This window comes from Sinohyriopsis cumingii, chromosome 10 (genome assembly GCF_028554795.1).
Source record: "Sinohyriopsis cumingii isolate HCF-2022 chromosome 10, ASM2855479v2, whole genome shotgun sequence".
NCBI lineage: Eukaryota > Metazoa > Mollusca > Bivalvia > Unionida > Unionidae > Sinohyriopsis > Sinohyriopsis cumingii.
In genome coordinates, this window is record NC_142970.1 from 121,959,172 (window position 1) to 121,978,083 (window position 18,912).

An 18,912-nucleotide genomic window follows, 5' to 3' on the forward strand; every position below is an offset into this window, starting at 1 on the left:
CATTAGACGCTCCGGCACCTTAAACGCTCCGGACACACGGACGTTTCTACACTCTGACAACACCGGACACCCCGGATATTCCTACCATCAAAACACTCACTCAGCCCTACAGCTGGAGTTGTGCGAATCCTTTTAGCAGGCCGCTTGCTGACAAAACCATTAGTATTGTCAAGGTCCTTTACATGTAGTAACGTATTTATATCTTTAGAATTTTCGTTATTCTTTATCAAAGGCACCTTGCACGTGTGGCACAGGACGAATCGTACTCACGATTTCGAAATACATAGACCATATTATAATCACCCTCGGGTATCGTTGTACAGAGAAAAGAAACGAAACCCGAGTACATGTATTTAATTAACAACATTTACACCATTCCGTGACAATACCTCCCCCCTAAAAAAAAGTGGTATCACTTTTAGAACAATCACGGAATGTGAACAATGAATCATTATTAAAACTTCCAATTTTCAGACCGAACGAAATGATTTGCTAATTACACCCTACTTAAAAAATCAGCTCCCACATTTTCTGACCCTCGAATTGCCTCGATTCGAAAACTGTATGGTTGCAAAGACAACGCCCAACGCATCAATCTTGCATTGGTGACCTTTGCTTTATTCAAATATAAAAGCGGCTGATGGTCCGTTTGCAAGGTAAACTCCCTCCCAAAAAGATATGTATGGAATTTTCCTATTCCCCATACTAAACCTAGGCACTCCTTTTCAATCACGGAGTACTTTTCCTCTCTAGGGAGCAATTTCCTACTTGCATAAGCAATGGGCAATTCCATCCCCCCTTGCTCCTGTAGCAAAACAGCCCCAAGACCCGTATCGGACGCATCAGTCCTCAGTACAAAAGGTTTATCTATTTCCGGCAACTTTAAAATTGGTGCACTTACCAGTTTGTGTTTTAGAGTGTTAAACGCTTTTTCCTGGCATACACCCCATGAAACTTTATTCGGTTGCCCCTTCCTAGTCAAATCCGTTAATGGGCTGGCAATAGCCGAAAAGTTGGGGACGAATTTCCCGTAGAACCCGATTAGACCTAGGAAAGACCTTACTTGTTTTTTTGTCTCTGGTCTAGGGGCATCCCTGATTGCTCCTATTTTATCTGGATGAGGTTGCAACTGGCCTAGTCCACTTACCAGATGTCCCAAACATTCCAAACTGGAATACCCTATGCTACACTTAGTAGGCCTAACTGAAAGATTTGCAATGTGAAGTCTATCGAACAGATCCCGCAATACCTTAACATGTTCATCCCATGTATGCGTGTAAACAAAGATGTCGTCTATGAAGCTGTCGACGTTTTCCATTCCGTTTAATAATTTGCGCATGAGACGAACGCACGACGCACCGGCGTTGACTAAACCGAATGGCATAACTTTAAATTGAAACAGTCCTTTGGGAGTCGCGAATGCCGTTAACTCGCGGACATTATCGGCGATGGGTATCTGCCAATATCCCTTGCTTAGATCTAATTTGGAAATGTATTTATGACCTGCCAATTTTGAAAATACACTTTCCATATCTGGCATTGGTTCTGCATCAAATATGGTGATCTTGTTTAATTGCCGAAAGTCGATGCAAAACCGGTTGGTCCCGTCTTTCTTTCTGACTAACACCACGGGGGACGAGTATGGGGAGTTTGAAGGTTCGATCACTCCCTGGTCTAACATTTTCATCACTTCTTCGCTGATTGTCTCCCGTGCATTAAAGGGTATTGGATATCCTTTAATCCTGATAGGCTCAGTGGTATTCAATTTGATCTCGTGTCGAATTAGACCCGTACAGCCTGGTCTGTCCGTGAACACATCTGGATATTTGGACAAAACCTCCATAATCTGTGTACGTTGACCCTCCGATAACTCAGGGCATACATTTATCTGGTCAATACTTTCTTTACCAACGTCCATGGGGTATTCAAGGGGTATTTCTGTGCTGGAGACGAATTCTGCTTCGTCACCAGACCTATCCTCTATCACCGCAACGCATACTACATTCAAAATCCCTTTATCAATCGTTTGTCCAGGTCTCGCTACGTAGAGTTTAAGCATATTGGCATGAAGTGTCTTGGACTTCCCCTCCATATCAATGATATAATCCATTTCGCCTTTCACCTGTCTGACTTCATATGGCCCTTTCCATTGGTCTAGCAGCTTGTTGTTATTCGTTGGGAGAAGCACCAACACTTGATCGCCTACGTCAAATTTTTTACTCCGAGTTCCTCGGTTGTAGTACTTGGCGTACTTACGACTAGATTTCGCGAGTTCGTCTTGCGCCATTTGACAAGTACTTTCTAATCTTTCGCGCAAATCAACTACGTAATGGTATGTGGTCTTAACTTCTTCGTCCGCGACCTCGTCTGTCCACAGTTCACGAAGTATGCGCATAGGACCACGAACTGTCCTACCGTACAATAGTTCAAACGGGGAGAAACCCAAGCTTTCCTGAGGAACCTCACGATATGCGAACAGAAGGGCGTTCATATATCTATCACAATCCTTCGGTCTTTCCGCACACATTCTCCGCAACATTTGCTTCAATGTGCCGTTGAATTTCTCGACCAATCCATTGCACATAGGATGGTAAGGTGTTGTGCGTAACTGTTTAAGGGACAACAACCTACTAATTTCTGCCATAAGATCTGAGGTGAATTGCGCTCCACAATCCGTAAGAACCTCTTCGGGCACTCCGACCCTGCTGAACGTGTCTACGAGCGCTTCGGCTACACGTTCGGTTTCAATTGATGGCAAAGCTATGGCTTCTGGATATCTGGTAGCGTAATCTACCAGTGTCAAGATGTATCGGTTTTTCGGATCTGTATGCGGAAATATTGGTCCTACAATGTCGATGGCTACTCGTTTGAACGGAGTATCTATCAAGGGCATCTGACCTAACGGTACTCTAGTTACCCTGCCCTTAGAGATCGTCTTCTGGCAAATGTCGCACGAGCGACAGAACCGCGCTATGTCGCTATTGACGCCAGGCCAATAAAATTCTCTTAATACCCTATCCGTTGTTTTCTTTACGCCTAAATGACCTGCCATACTCGACTCGTGCGCGACCTTTAAAACATGTGCCCTAAATTTCTGGGGAACCACTAATTGCAAGAACTTCCTATCCGATGTAGAGTATTCCCTGTACATTAAACCCTTTCGAACAAGGAATTTAGAGGAACCCCCGTTCTTACACTTTCTCACGGTACCCGTTAATGCCTTCTCAGAGGTTGCACGTAACGACGCGTCACGTTTTTGCTCATTTTGGAATTCTTCGCGGGATATATCAGTAATGGCTTCCGGTACTTTTAACTTACGCAAAGGTTTATTTTCCTCCTTTACCTGAGCCCTAGTTTGCACTGCCTGGATGATAGGGAATCGGAAATCTGCTATGGTTGGAAGTCTAGAACCCGGTACGTTGCCAATCGTCAGTTCATAGATCGGGTTGGCTACGCATAAAGCTTCCACAGTCCCGGTCAAAAAAGGTGTATCTATCATTATCCTTGCAACTGGAACGTGGTCGATTGTCTGGTCAAGCAACATGCAAGGTGATTTAACCCCAAGCAATTGATCATCGCGGACTAAGCTCCATTTCACGACTACAGTAGTGCATCCCGTGTCTCATAGAACGGTGACTTCTTGTCCGTTAACAGTGCCGTTTGCGGTCGGCACCCATGCCTCTGGAAAAATACACGTGCCGATTGATTGGATCACATCGCGACTGATCTCTGAACGCACCACCGGTTCACGCACCGCTTTCCGCTTAACTTGCTGGGAAACATTAAGTTTTCCATTTACCGATCTTCTGCCTCTAATGGCTACCGCTACTTTCTGGACTGGTCCCTTCCGCTTAGGACAATAGTGGGAGATATGACCCACTTCCTTGCAAATGAAACATTGTATGTCACTCCGCTTCCCCTGGTTACTCCTACCAGATTTTTCAGGTTCCCTAGGTTTTCTGTCGTTGACCTGATTCCCACCTTTGACATCTCGCGTGATGACATTCTGCGAACCTCCCCGAGCTTCGGCGAACAAATCCGCCTGTGTGGCCATTTCATGTACATTTGTGAAGGATCTTTCCTTCAAGAATAAATATAACTCCTTGCCACAAGCTGTTAACAATTGGTCACGAAGCAAGAAATCGACAAGACCCTCAAATGTCTTGACGACTTTACCACATTCCACCCATCGCTGCAAATAATTGCAAGTCCTACTGACGAACTGTGTGAATGTTTCGCCTCTCTCTGGTTTACTGTACTTAAACTTCTTGCGAAACCCTTGCTCGGTTAGTTCATATTTCTTGAGAAGTGCCTCTTTCAACACGGGGTAATTGAGCGAATCGGCCGTGGATAAACGCGAATACACGTCTAACGCTTTACCTTTCAATAACGCGCTAAGATGGAGCGGCCAATCGTCTTTCTTCCATTTTTGTACCGTAGCATACCTCTCGAACCTATTTAGATAACTATCCATATTATCTTTATCGTGTTCAAATGGGGGCAATTTTGGACCTCTCAGTTTAACATCATGTTCCCCCTCATTTTTAGCTTGCAATAGCTCAGAATTTCTTAGATGTTCCCTCTGCCGATTTCTATCTTCCACTTCTAACTTCTCCCTCTCTGCTTCCCTTTCCCATTCTATCCTTTCCCTCTCAGCCTGTTTCTCTAGTTCAATCTTACCCTTCTCTAATTCTATCATTTCCTTCTGGGTTTCCCTTTTTTCCCTTTCTAATTCCCTCTCTAATTCCCTCTCCTTTAATCTTTGGTCCCTCTCCCGGGCTTGTTCTTCACGAACGAAATTTCTAAGGGACTCCCCCTCATAACCAAACTGTTTCCCCAGTTCTACCAGTTCTTTCATAGAAGTCATTTCAAAAGTTTGGTGGTGACCAACCTTAAAGTGCAGTTTTATACAAACCACGTAATTACCACAAACCGTATTTTCTTTCACGAAATGCAACAAAAATATTAAATACAAAAAATAAAGTAATATTAGGTATCTACCTAACCTTGGTGCTTTGTCAAACGCATCTGAAACACACAGAAAGCATACAAATATAATAAAACAATTTCAGTGCTCTGTTATATCCGAAATGATCCCACTTCTGACACCATTTGTAACAAGATAACCGGGTGGGATATCTCGGATTAACAACAGAACACGTTTTGACGACACAGATATATGGTTTAATGTGGCGATTTATATGAGTAGTGGATGATGAAGATGTGTGCGTATTTATAATCCAAATATTGGATCTATTTAACAAAAAACGCACAGTTTCAAAGATGAAAAAAATATACAAATAAATTTAGATCAGTAACCCTAAAACACAGGATAAATGATTTCACAAATGATTCAATAATGGAATGATGAATATAGTTCACTCAAATAGTAAACAATGTAAGCATTTACACATAGTAAAAAAAATGTATTCGCTCAGGTAGCGAAATTATGTCACTAAACAAGAACGGATATACAATCTATCCTTCCAGTCCTGAATAATACACTGGGTCTTACTAACCCAAAATTAGCATACAGCTAAAAATACATGTGTGGAGATGCACTCCGTCACCCGTGCACCTTATCCGCTCCACAGCTCCTCTGAATCAATTTCACAACCAATATAGACTCCGGACCCTCGGAATACTATGATCACTTGAAATATTAGACCCTCCGGACACTTGAAATATTAGACCCTCCGGACCCCCTGGTCTTTTGACGGCTCTACAGCTGGGTCACCTTAGTCCCTCTGGACACTCCGGACGCTAGACATTAGATGCTCCGGCACCTTAAACGCTCCGGACACACGGACGTTTCTACACTCTGACAACACCGGACACCCCGGATATTCCTACCATCAAAACACTCACTCAGCCCTACAGCTGGAGTTGTGCGAATCCTTTTAGCAGGCCGCTTGCTGACAAAACCATTAGTATTGTCAAGGTCCTTTACATGTAGTAACGTATTTATACCTTTAGAATTTTCGTTATTCTTTATCAAAGGCACCTTGCACGTGTGGCACAGGACGAATCGTACTCACGATTTCGAAATACATAGACCATATTATAATCACCCTCGGGTATCGTTGTACAGAGAAAAGAAATGAAACCCAAGTACATGTATTTAATTAACAACATTTACACCATTCCGTGACAGTGTGTACACAGGGTCTCAAATGACGTCACACCCGCTATTTTTACAGGGGAGGGAAGCGCGTTGTTCTATTCAAGACGGATCGGGAGAGATGATCGGTTTTTCATAAATTTCTTCGTAATGAATAAGAATAAAACGTAAAAAAATTCAGAAAATGAACCTTATACATATAGCAAATTATATACAGTAGTCCCCCTCTTATAAGGCCACCCCTAATGCAGCAGGGAAGTGGCCTTATAATGCGGGTGGCCTTTCTAGAGGGGGATGACAAATGTGAATAGTAAATACATATGAAAAAAGTCGCAAGTACATTTAATTTTAACTATTTAATATTTTAATTAAAAAATCACATGCATAATGTGAAATAAATGTAAATGTTACAGTTCACATCATCTGTCACTTTGTTGGTAACAGTCTAAAAAAACAAACCAGTCTCGTTACATTAAAAATATCTTTGCTGTCATATCCCCTGCATATATCGTTTAGTCTTTTGTTCCAACCTTTCGACAACTTCATTATTAACATCAGCTGATTCGCCGCTAATGACAGAACACTTGGTATTGTGTCGCACTTGAAATCTGTACAACCATCCATTACTTGCGGTAAAGTCGCCATATCCCAATTCAACTGACAAACTTTTTGCTTTTTCTTGTCTTTCAAATCAGGATACAAACGTCTCCTGGCTCAAACAATCTTCCTTTCTCCGTCCATTTCACCTTTCCACTTCTGCTGAATTGTTTCATTATCTTTCACGATATTGTTTATCTGAGTCTTCCCGACGTTAGTTTTCTGCAAGGATCCTCGACGACCCCACCCCCCCCGTCAGTTGAATTACTTTCACGTTCTCCTCTAAACTGAGAATTTTTATTTTCCTCAATGGCATGTTGATCCTTTTGCAGTAAGTTATTCATATTGCCAACTACAATACTGATAAAACAATTTTGTATGCATCTGAACAAATTGCCGTGTGTTTTTTAAAGGAAGTGATCTTGTCACGTGATTCGTTAGTCGCAGTCTGGTACCCTATTATTTTTATACACTTCTTGAAACTAAGTGAGAGAAGCCAAATCGGGTTCGATATGTACCATTAACATCATGCAGATTTGACCTCGCGGCCGCTAGTAGGGCATAACCAACTTTTGATCCGGAAATCGGATTCCACCGGATAGTATGAACTTCCGATTAATTGAAGTCGGACAAAGCAGGAACGACCGATTCGGATAATAAAAATAATAAAGTTGAATTTCTATAGCACCGTGTCTAACACTGCGTGTCATTCGATAGTGCATTAATAAAGTTAAATAAGAAGTCAGAAAAGTCCACTATGGTCAACACAACGGGGTGAAACGATAATACTTGAGTTAGACCGAAAGATTTAAATTTATTAAAATATATAATACAGTCCTACCCGTTTATGTCAACATCCTCAATAATGAAGGCATAATATTGAATACATTGACACATGCTAATGAGGTATTAAAAGAAAATGATTCTTACAATCGTAAATATAAATAAAGTTAATAAGGAAACTTTCACAGCACAATAAACTTGTTTCAATCACCGATCACTTTGGAAAATGCAAGAATCGATCAGATTTCATTGCTTTTATTTAAGTCGCCGCAAGAGGCCAACTTTATAGGACCAAACAAAAGCCTGTTTTATTTTTATTTGACCGCGACATTAAAGCATGGCGGCAAGATCAACTAATTGTTGAATAAAGTACAGGATGGAACTGGCCACTTGCCGACATAAATGATTAAGGCGGGAAAATTAAAGCCTGGCGGCAAGATCAACTAATTGTTGAACAAAGAATGGGTTGGAGCTGGCAGCTGGTCGACATAAATGATTAGGCAGGAAAATTAAAGCGTATATGCTGCGTGGATGCATTGGAACTGTATGATAATGTAAATGAAATTTATATTAGCATACAGTGTGAAAAAATTGTGCTGAACTGTTGAGACTCTGCGGCTGCATCCATCATTAATCTCACATTACAGTTCTGACAGATACTGCGATGCTATGTTGTAGATAATCTTGATATACGACTTTCCATAAACTGTCACTTTGTTTCTAGACATACATCCCTCTCATGCACTATTTAGATACAGAATTTGTTGTATTGGCCACAATAACAAAATATTTCTAAGCCTTTACAGACAATAAAATTAAATGAAAATCTGATAAAAGTAAAAAAAAATAATTTTATTTTAAAATGTCGCAAAAACAACGAAGCAAAATATGGGATTATTTTGAGATAAATGCCATAGATGAGTCAAAGGCAGATTGTTTGGTTCCACAGTGCAAGGATAAATTAAAACGAGGAGGTAATGATCCATGTTCATATGGAACCAGTGGACTTATCAATCACCTGCGTGCAAAACATCCGGATGAATATAAAAAGTATACCGGAATCTGTGACATCGAAAAGAAACGAAAAGCCGAAGAAGTAATGCAGCCTGGAAAGAAACACAGAGTACAGACAATAGAGTTCCTGCTAGAAAAGAAAAAACCGTTTGAGGCTAACAACCCACGCCAGTTAATCATAACTAAGAAGATCATAGAAATGATTGCGGCTGATGCTATGCCTTTCAGCATGATTAACAACGTAGGCTTCACTCGCTTTCTGAATGAACTTGAACCTCGTTACGTTATTCCATCCGAAGTCCATTTGTCAAGAACGCTTATTCCAGACTTATATTCTGCCGTGAAGAGTAAAATTGTTATTTTACTAGAACAAGCAGCCTACATAAGTTTTACAAGTGACGTGTGGACGAGCACAAATAATTTGAATGCTTTCATTTCGCTTACCGCTCATTGGATTGACAGCAAGTGGAACAGGATGTCCATTGTTCTGTCACTATGAAATCTTGAAGACCGACACACGGGCCAAGTTATTTCGGATAACATCCTTGCAATGTTGGCAGCATGGTCTATTCCAGATGAAAAACGTGGAGTTCTCGTGCGGGATAATGGTGCGAGCATGAAAAAAGCGGCGGAGTTATCTGGATTGGATCACATGGGATGTTTCACCCACACGATCCAGCTAGTTGTCAAGGTTGGACTTTTAAGTCAAAGATCCGTTATGGATGCTATTGTCACTGCTCGTGCAATCGTTGGGCGTTTTCAGCATTCAACTCAAGCCACAGAACAATTGCTCAGAATCCAGAAGTCTTTGACATGCGAGGACGGCACGCCATACCCGACACACCGTCTTATCCAGGATGTTACAACCCGCTGGAATTCTACGTTCTACATGCTCGAGCGCCTCATAGAACAAAAGAAAGCTATTGCCCTCTATTGTCAGGAAAATGATGGGGTTACAAATCTAACGGCACATGAGTGGAATTTGATGGAATGGGTTTTGATTACGCTTCGACCATTCGAACAGGAAACCAGGAATGCCAGTATGTCTACTGCAACAGCAAGCATGATCATCCCCAGTGTTCGCGTTCTCATGGCAACTTTAACAAAACCTGCAAGAGTCGGAGATGACATCGGAATACAGACCATGCGGGCGGACATGCTGAAAGATTTGCGTACACGTTATGAGGAAGTGGAGACAAACAAGTTGTGTGCACTTGCAACGGTTTTGGATCCCACTTACGAATTGTTGGTTTTTAACGCGCATGGGCATGGCGCTGTAAAGCGCATGTTAATGGACGAACTACAGATCGAGTATGAAAAAACAATCACCGCTGTCAACATTCCAGCCTCAACAGAAGTGGATCCAGGACCTTCAACTTCGACTGGCCTAGATTCCTACTACCAGGAGTTATTTGCCTCTAGCACATCCGACCAAAATCTCGCCTCTGCATCCCTGTCATCTGAATTCACGTGCCAGCGTGAATTGGATTCGTATCTAGCTGAGAAAAATCAGCCGAGGACTTCGCCACCAACGGACCCAGTTATATACTGGAAATCCCGGGAAAAAACGTTCCAGCTTCTGGCAGCTGTCGCTAAACGTTTTTGTTCAATACCGCCCTCTAGCGTCGATAGTGAAAGAAGTTTTAGCACCGCAGGTGCTATTTGCAGCGACAAACGATCGAGCATGTCCACTGAAAAAACGGAGATGCTACTATTTCTTGCAAAGAACTTGGAAGTTATAAATTTTGATTATTAAATTTCTTTATTATCTATTAAACTGCGTGTTTTTACTTAGGTAGATGAAACATGGCAGAAATAAACTGCTTAACTTTAATGTTATGTTATATTATATTATATTATATTATATTATATTATACTATATTATGCGCTACATAAATATATCAATATTCAAGACTCTTTAACTCGCATTTCTAAATTTATTATATTATAATATCTTTGCCAAAAAACAAGAACAATATCACAGGAAAATAAATACTTAGGGCGCCATAACACGTGGATTTCAGTTTGCGAGTTTTATTTGTAAAATCGTAAGTTTTTATAATTATTATGTATAACAATGTGATCGTAGAAAAAAACGTTTATAATGTTTCAGTGCATTTTACAAAAATAAAAAATTTCATGGATTCTTTGTGGCTTTGAACTTCGTTGCATTTTGCTATAGTCCTGCCCTATCCTTCCCCTTGTGACATCCAAAACGTGTGTAACACGGTTTAAAAAGTTAATTTGAAAAACCTTTTAATTTAGCATTTCCGATTAATTGAATCGTATCCGGAATCGGAAAAATTTCATGCCCAAAATCCGGAATCGGAAATCAGTAGAAAAATGCTAATCGGTTATGCCCTAGCCGCTAGATTCGTAATTTTGACAATTATTGTCAGTAGTAATTTCCACTGATTACCAAACTGAACAAGCCCAACATCTTACTAAGGGAAGCCATAAAGGCTATTAAACCATTTTCCTGCTGACTTGGGTATTGTACATCGATACTGCCACTTCTCAGCTGTTACTACTGTTCGATAATTGTAATCTTAACAATTATCAGAGTGACTAAACCGGACATCTTATGATAACACAGCAGTAAGGCTAATTGGATTACATGTACGTACCCTTTTGTATGGATTAACATTTGAGTCTTTCTCGGTTTTTATGGAATAAATGGCTTTTCGTGAGGCGTAAATGATATAATATTAACCTTAGTGGTAAATGTACTTTACTCAACACTTCTTTCAGTAACGAAAACATGACATCGGGAAACAGAAATCGGATTACTTAACACATGTTATGAATAAAATACTGGTTCTGGATACATATTCATATAAAATGTGGCCGCTTATGAGGGGTAAATTTTATAATTTTGCACTAATATGCTGGCCACTGGTCGCGTTAGCCGGATGGCCTTTCGCGAGGGGTACTTTTGAACACAAACTCGTCGGTGCCAACGGATTCTGGCCGTAAGGAGCGGGTGGCCGCTGTTCAGGGGGGCCGTTCAAGAGGGGGACTACTGTATGAAGTTTGCGCAAATTTCAGTTTTGCATGTTGGTCCTCTTTAAGCTTAATTTGTTTCATCTTTAGCTTTACTCTCTTTTTAAATATTTTTTATTCCGTATCAGTTACTTTTTTTTAAACAAAACAAAAATGTTCTCACAAGATGTGTATGAAGTGTGGGTTGCTGATATATCATCTCATAATATAGTATATTCAAGACTAAAGTCTTGGTTGATGATTTTAATTGTCCATGCATGTTGATATCATCACATCCTATATTCAAGATTTAAGTCTGGGTTTATGATTTTAAATGTCCATGCATGTTGATATCATCACATCCTATATTCAAGATTTAAGTGTGGGTTGATGACTTTAAATGTCCATGAATGTTGATATCATCACATCTTAAAGTATATTCAAGATTTAAGTACGGGTTGATGATTTTAAATGTCCATGAATGTTGATATCATCAAATCCTATATTCAAGATTTAAGTGTGGGTTGATGATTTTAAATACCCTTGCATGTTGAGCCAGAGACTGAAACCCATGCAGACAGAGGTGAGATGGCAATGATCCGTAACACTGAGTGCTTTAGACCACTCGGCCACTCTGGGCTCCTCTGGTTAGTACCAAGTAATGTAGTCCCAGTCTATTTTTAGAGTATTTTTTCCTCTCTCATTTTGATGGTGAAACAATAGTTTGATTTAAGCATTCTAGGTGTTGATATAATGGTAATTGTTTTTTCTTTAGAATTTTGAGCATTATGTTGCAGTTGTCTTTGTGAATTTCTGCAACAGTGCACAATTAGTAATGTGGCATACATGATGATCCAGTAGTAGTCTATGATCATTGTACAGTGCTGTGTTTATAGTCCAGCCTCTCGCAAAATGCCGGATAAGCTATGACAATAACTTCACTGTGAGTACGTCTTTGAAGGTACTTTGGAATAAGATATGATTTATTATCATTTGGACACAATGAAACATTCAGCATTCAAGGATGACGAGATAAATTTGTGTTCAAAATGAGCACTCTTGTTAAATAAAGAATTATAATTATTATTATTATTTTAAAGTCAGCAGTGATATCTTATTCGCAGAAGGGCCAGATACATATAAAGTTTTATGACACTGGTTGGTTGGAAGCAGATATGAATGAACAGACTGTGACAGGCAGAAATTATTACAAATATCCATACTTGATGCTAAAGTGCTGGAATAAATAATGTCCTACCTCCTTCATTTAAGGTCCATTTCGATCCATCTTGTGACACTTTGCAACAATGAACATGTACAACAATGCCTTCCGTACTTTGCCGTTCTTTGATATTGACCTCCTTCTCCAGGAAACGTTTGATAAGTGTCGTCTTACCGACACCCAAATGACCAACAACCATTACACGAATGTTGTAGACTTTTGCTTCCCCATCTTTCATTGCCTCTTTGAACAGCTGAATGGATCGATTGTTCATTCTCAAGATTTCTGCTGGGATGGCTGCAGTGTCTAAAATAAAAGAATTGTTTGAATTGGAAAGGTCATCAGCACATACATGACTGTAGCAAACATTTAATAGTTTATCATACAGCCTTGACTCCACTGATTCAAATGATGGAAACCATGTTGTCGAGATTAAGAACAATATACCATGAAAGGGTGTTTATGTTGGTGAAGAGAATCTCCATGAATTCAAGGTTAATTAAGCACAAGGAAATCTTCAGAGAGGATTTTGTTGTTGTTGTTGTAGGGTTTAACGCCATTTTTCAGCACAAGATAGGCTATACATGGCGGCCAGTATTAATGGTGAAGGAAGAACCCGGAAAAACCCCGGAAAGAACCACCGACCCACGAGAAGCTACCGGCAAGCTTTCTCACATATCCACATTGACCAAGCCCGAGACTCGAACCCACGCAGACAGAGGTGAGATGGCAGTGATCCGTGATGGAAAACGCTTTAGACCACTCGGCCACTCAGGGCCCCCCTTCAGAGAGGAAGGCCCATCCCAATGGAGGCTTTCTTGAATAATGCGGAATACACCTTTATAGCATCGTGGATGCTTTTCTGTAATTTTGCATTATTTTCACAGTTGAATTTTTCAAGGCAGATTAATATTTTATCTTTTATATATGTTTATGTGTTCACAGATGCCTGTGCATATGTTACAGGCTTGATACTTTGATTTTTAAAATCACTCAATTATTTAGTGTCAAGCCAGATTCTTCACATCATTTTGTATATACTGTGTATGTTGTTCATCACAGATAGAAGGCTTGCAGGTAGATTAGTTCTGTAACTTTCTCTAAATAAAGTCTTTATTATTATTATTATTATTATAGAATCATTTCTCTCTTTTAAGAACCACAAACTTCACCGAAAGTCGACCTTTGATCAACTAGAAATCAAACATTATGTCTTTATTTTCTAAATTTGATGATAAACTAATTTCAGTGATATCAATCTGTCACAAAAATATTAGTTGATTATGTTCAATTTACAACAAATAAGTTATTACTTTTGTAATGGCAGGTGCTGTTTTAGATAGATTATTACATGGTAAAAGATTCATAACATCATGGAAATATTAAATAGGGCAACAACAACAAAAAATGGTAATGAAAATATTGTAAAACCCCTGTGACCTAGATTTGAAGAAGTCTTCATCATGAAGGGGCTTGCCTTATTATGTTTCATAAATTGTCACTTCCAGATGTAACCGCGGGTGCTCGACGTGAACTTGATGTTAAAAAAGAGCAATAATCTGAAGGGGGGATGGGGAATCATACTGAGTGACAGTTACTTCAGATTACCCCTATGACCCATTGACATAGGTCTGTCTATGACACTATTCAAGAGACTAGATACGGCCCTCAGACTGAGACATACGGCAACCTAAACCCAAAAACCTTGCATACACTTTGCTTTTTTTCTCAAATATTCCCTCCAAAGAATACCGTCATTCGAACTTCATTATGTGTTATATAGACACAAAAGTCTATATTGATGCTACATTAACATGCACAAACAAATGATGTAATACAGGGTTCCCACATCACGGTTCCTGCCACAAAGTTAATAAAGAGATTCAAGACCTTTTCCAGACTAAAAAAACTTACAAATTTCCAGACCTAACCATGTGACAAGTTTATTGACCTAATGATAGCAACAAGGGATGAAATTTTCAGAATTTAAAAATAAATTAAAATGGAATGCTTCCATGTCACACGGACAAAATTCTTGAAACATGTCTATTTACTCTTTCATACTGTACAGGTTTTCCACTAATTTATTATTAAAGTGAATCTGCATTTCTATGGCGCAAACTGTGTACATGTATGTTGCAACATAAAATTTGGATGTCAATTTTCTGTTACTTTCTTGACAAATCTGATCAAAAGTTTGAGCAATATCATACATTTCATGAAGTAGTATTAAATTGTGAAATCAGAGTGTACGACAGAAGGAACTGACACATAGTTCTCATCAAATATGTATGATTATGTTATTTTTTTTTAAATAAAGTGATATGTGCAAATCGACTGTTTGTTCTTTATGTCAATATTCAGAATAAATCTAAATGAAAAAAAAATTATTTTCTTTTCTGCTAAATAATTAAAAATCCTTCTTTTTGCATATATTAAACAGTAAAATTTTAAATTAAAAAGGCTATCAACGCCTCTAGATATGACGCGTCATTCGTAAATACAAGATCGTGTCTCACCTCGAAAATACATTACACAAAAAAACTGTACCCCACGTCTTTAAATACTTTTAGTGTAATAAATAAAAACACGTATGTGTATGATTTCTTGGTATAACTGTTCGCTTTGTCATAAAATTAGTTTTTTTTTTTTTGTTTGTTTGTTTATGAACTCAATTTATACCGTATTATTGCCATTATTTACATTTTTACGGACCAACGTGCAGGGAACAGTTACGGTTCGTGCTAGTAAAAGATGGGTTCAAGAATGTCAAATCTAATAAAATACGACATTTAAATGAATACTCACTATCACAACACAAAACTTAAATTACTGAAAAAATCCATGAAATGGATAAGGTAGATTAATCCTCAACAAGTCAGCAAACACTGGTCAAAATTGCGTGGCCTTCTCCCGCGGATTTATCAGCTGTATTCTCCTTGACCGGTATGACTAAAATGCGAAAAGTGCGAAATTTGCGAAAAGTTACGAAAAATGCATTTAAATTTAAAGTAAAATAATAAAATAGATCCAAGCAGTGATACATGCAATTACATTTTTATAAAGGATAAACAACAAATAAATGTTTTAATTAACATGTCATACAATTTTATATAATACCTTGGTATTACGGCCATTATCATACGAAATATCTTATGAATCCAATAATTTTCTTTTATCTGTGTGTTATTGTCTTCATGCACAATATATTTTGGCATAAAAGAAAAATCAAGTAGAGCAATTATTAGTATTAAAATTTATTGAAATATTAACATTTTATAAATGTGTTTGTCCAACATATTTCATGTTACATCTTTTACAGGTTATCAAATAAATCACATCAGTTGATATGCAGTTAGTGTTATAACATACAGAAAATACTTCTTTTGTATTGGCAGTTCTAAATTACTTTCTCTTATATTTGCACACTGAGTGCACCAATGTCTGTCACATTTAAACATGTAAATGATGACAAATATCTTTTTATTTTCTGTCTGTTTAGTTCTAATTAAAAACATCTTGCAAATTGTTGGGTCTTCTACAAGCATGAATTGGTCTAATTTTTAAAGTGTTTTTATGCTGTTTTTATTTGATAAATTTAGGAGACTCCAATGTTTATTAATTATAAGGTCTATATTAGGTAATGAAGGATTATATTGTATTGTGAAAGGAATTATATTTTTCTCTATTGTACATTTTGCTGTATTTAAAGCCTCATGTTGAGTAAGAGTACGGGCTTTGTTCAGTGCAGAATCAATTATATGTCATGGAAATTTTTTATTTTGGAAATATGTTTGGTGGATATTAATTTCCTTGACACGAATATTTGTAGAGATAGTGTTATCAACATTTATTATTACATTTATATCAAAATCTGAAACTTGCGCACTAGATGCAGTATACGTAAATTTAATCGCCGGGCGAAAATGATTGAAGCGATCAATGAATTTTGTTCAGTTCTTCTGATGAATGGTTCCAAATATTAGAGATGTCATCTAAAATCTAAACGAAACAAATGGATTAAATTTTTCGTTTTGAAGGAAATCTTTTTCTAATTTATCCATGAAAAAGGAAGCGTATGAAGAAGCCATAGGGCTACCCATTTCCATACAAATTACATGTATTTGGATTTAATTCATAATATATATATATACCGACCCAATTATTTTAAATTTTATTTTCAGTTTCAATTAATACTTCTGTATCACAAATTAAATTATATTGTGCAATAACTCATTCTACATAGGATTCAATATATATTTTTGTATATAAAGTATTTCCAGAAAGATCCTTTTTGCGAATGGTATCCTTGACTTACTTATCTGCGAAATGGATCGACTGTATTTTATTATCAGTTGCAATTAGTATTTCTGTTTCACAAATGAAACTATAATGTGTAATACCTGATTTTCAAAATTATTTAACATCTGGTTTTAATAATGAGTATTTATAGGTTCTAATAGTAAATGGGGTCCTTTTCACAAGCATGGCTTACCCTCTGCAAAACTGACCCAACCTGCTCTTACCACGGTTTCAATCACTACTTCGATTTTAAGAAATGTAAGAAGAATTATAAATTTTGAAAAGGATATTGACTTTGAAGTCTTTATGGAAGGAAACTGCATTCATTCACATTTTGCATGGACACTCGTGAAAAAAAAATAAAACATCACTACCATTAATAACAACATCCGAAGGAAGAAAAAAAAATTTAAAACCAAAACAAAAATATTTTTAAAAATAAAAACTCATGTTTAAAATTAAAATATGTGTGCTGTTTTGAAAGAAATCTACAAAATAAAGATTTTAGGAGCACTTTTCATAACCGTTTTAACTTTATTTTTCGATGCCAAAATCAAGTTTTTATAGCTGTTTCGAAATATGTATTTACACTCATGCTAATGAAGATAACAAAAACCTTTACTATTACTTACCTTTTTTTTTTTTAAATGTCGAGAAAATGACTTTGTTGTAACTTTGAGCAACCGAAATTTTGGAACAAATAAGCTTAAATACTCAATTCAAGGCAATATTTCTCATCATAGCTTACATTAATGTTTTGTATTTTTCCCAACGTTCTGTAATTTTTCGTACCTTTCGCACTTTAATCATACCCCTCCTTGAGATGTTGCGTTCTACAGTAACACCCGAAGAGCTCCGAAAAAAAGGCAGTCACGTTTCCGGTTTCCGGAACAACAAAAATTTAAGACTTTTTCCAGACTTTTAGGTAATTTTAAAATTTGTCTATACCTTTTCAAGTAATTTCAAATTTAAGACTTTTTCCAGAATTCGAGACTAGCGCAGGAACCATGCCATATGTGCGTAAAACGGGACACGAGCTATTCCTCGTTCAGGGGCATGTCAAAACATTTAATACAAAAATAATGATTATTTAAGAGTTCAATCTTGTTTTGTCTGAGTGTATCGTGGCATGAACTGTCAGTTGCCGAATCATCACGATAAACTTAATAAACCCACAAGAAACATCTTAATTGCAATTCGTTATTTCTTATTTATTCTGTATATTTATTTTTTAATGAATTTCCTATCAGATTTAGAACCTTATTTGTGTATATTTGTAGCTCTTGTCACCGGATTTCAACTGAGCGTAACGTTTATCCTGGCAGGCAAGATTTGCACGTTTCTGAGCCCGTAACTTCCGTTTGGTGCAACGCACAAAAGTCAACGATGGCTTGATTAATAGAAAAATATATTAGGAGTAAATTAAGTCATAAAGTGTTGTAGTGTGCATTTAACGACGGAAACAGCAGAAGGAAATCTAGTGTCATGGGTGGAACGAAGTATTTGTAAGTTACTTCCCTTCTCTCTTATATTGTATGTTAGACCGGGTCCAGTGTCAGAATGGGTAATCTGAGGTACTTTTGTCCCTCTGTATGATTTTTTCTCCTTCAGATTATTGTGGGTTTTTTTTTTTCTCAACATCAAGCTCACGTCGACCACCTGTGTTTTAACTTGGCCAGATAATTCTTTTACATACAAGTGAGTAACCAATTTTCATTTCTTTAAATCTATTCATTAACAGTTTAGGCTACCTGCAAGGGCTACTTGTAAGTGAAATTAAGACTATTGGCACATAATTATAGTGATCATAGTGATTGGGGTCCAACAGTCAAACAACGCAAGACATCGATCCTGATGGTTATGCTGTGGGCGTAGCAGGTCTATCACCCAC

General features: G+C 37.8%; 1 protein-coding gene and 1 long non-coding RNA gene across 3 annotated transcripts in view; both read right to left on the minus strand.

The window, feature by feature from the left end:
* The window catches only part of LOC149791125 (uncharacterized), a 422,332-nt gene that overhangs the window by 58,695 nt on the left and 344,725 nt on the right, over nt 1–18,912 (minus strand). The gene's annotated exons all lie outside the window — the stretch shown is intronic.
* Nucleotides 1–18,912, minus strand: part of LOC149791124 (uncharacterized) — a 97,115-nt gene that overhangs the window by 58,695 nt on the left and 19,508 nt on the right. Inside the window, exons 1-2 of one of the 2 annotated variants that reach the window (XM_089973046.1) lie at nt 15,528–15,667; nt 12,756–13,025 (exon numbers count right to left, since the gene is read on the minus strand). In XM_089973046.1, coding sequence (XP_089829172.1) covers nt 12,756–12,993 — 238 coding nt within the window. In that variant the 5' untranslated portion in view covers nt 12,994–13,025; nt 15,528–15,667. Of the gene's footprint in view, nt 1–12,755; nt 13,026–15,527; nt 15,668–18,912 lie in introns of those variants that run through there. The other variant, XM_089973045.1, reaches the window with a different exon arrangement.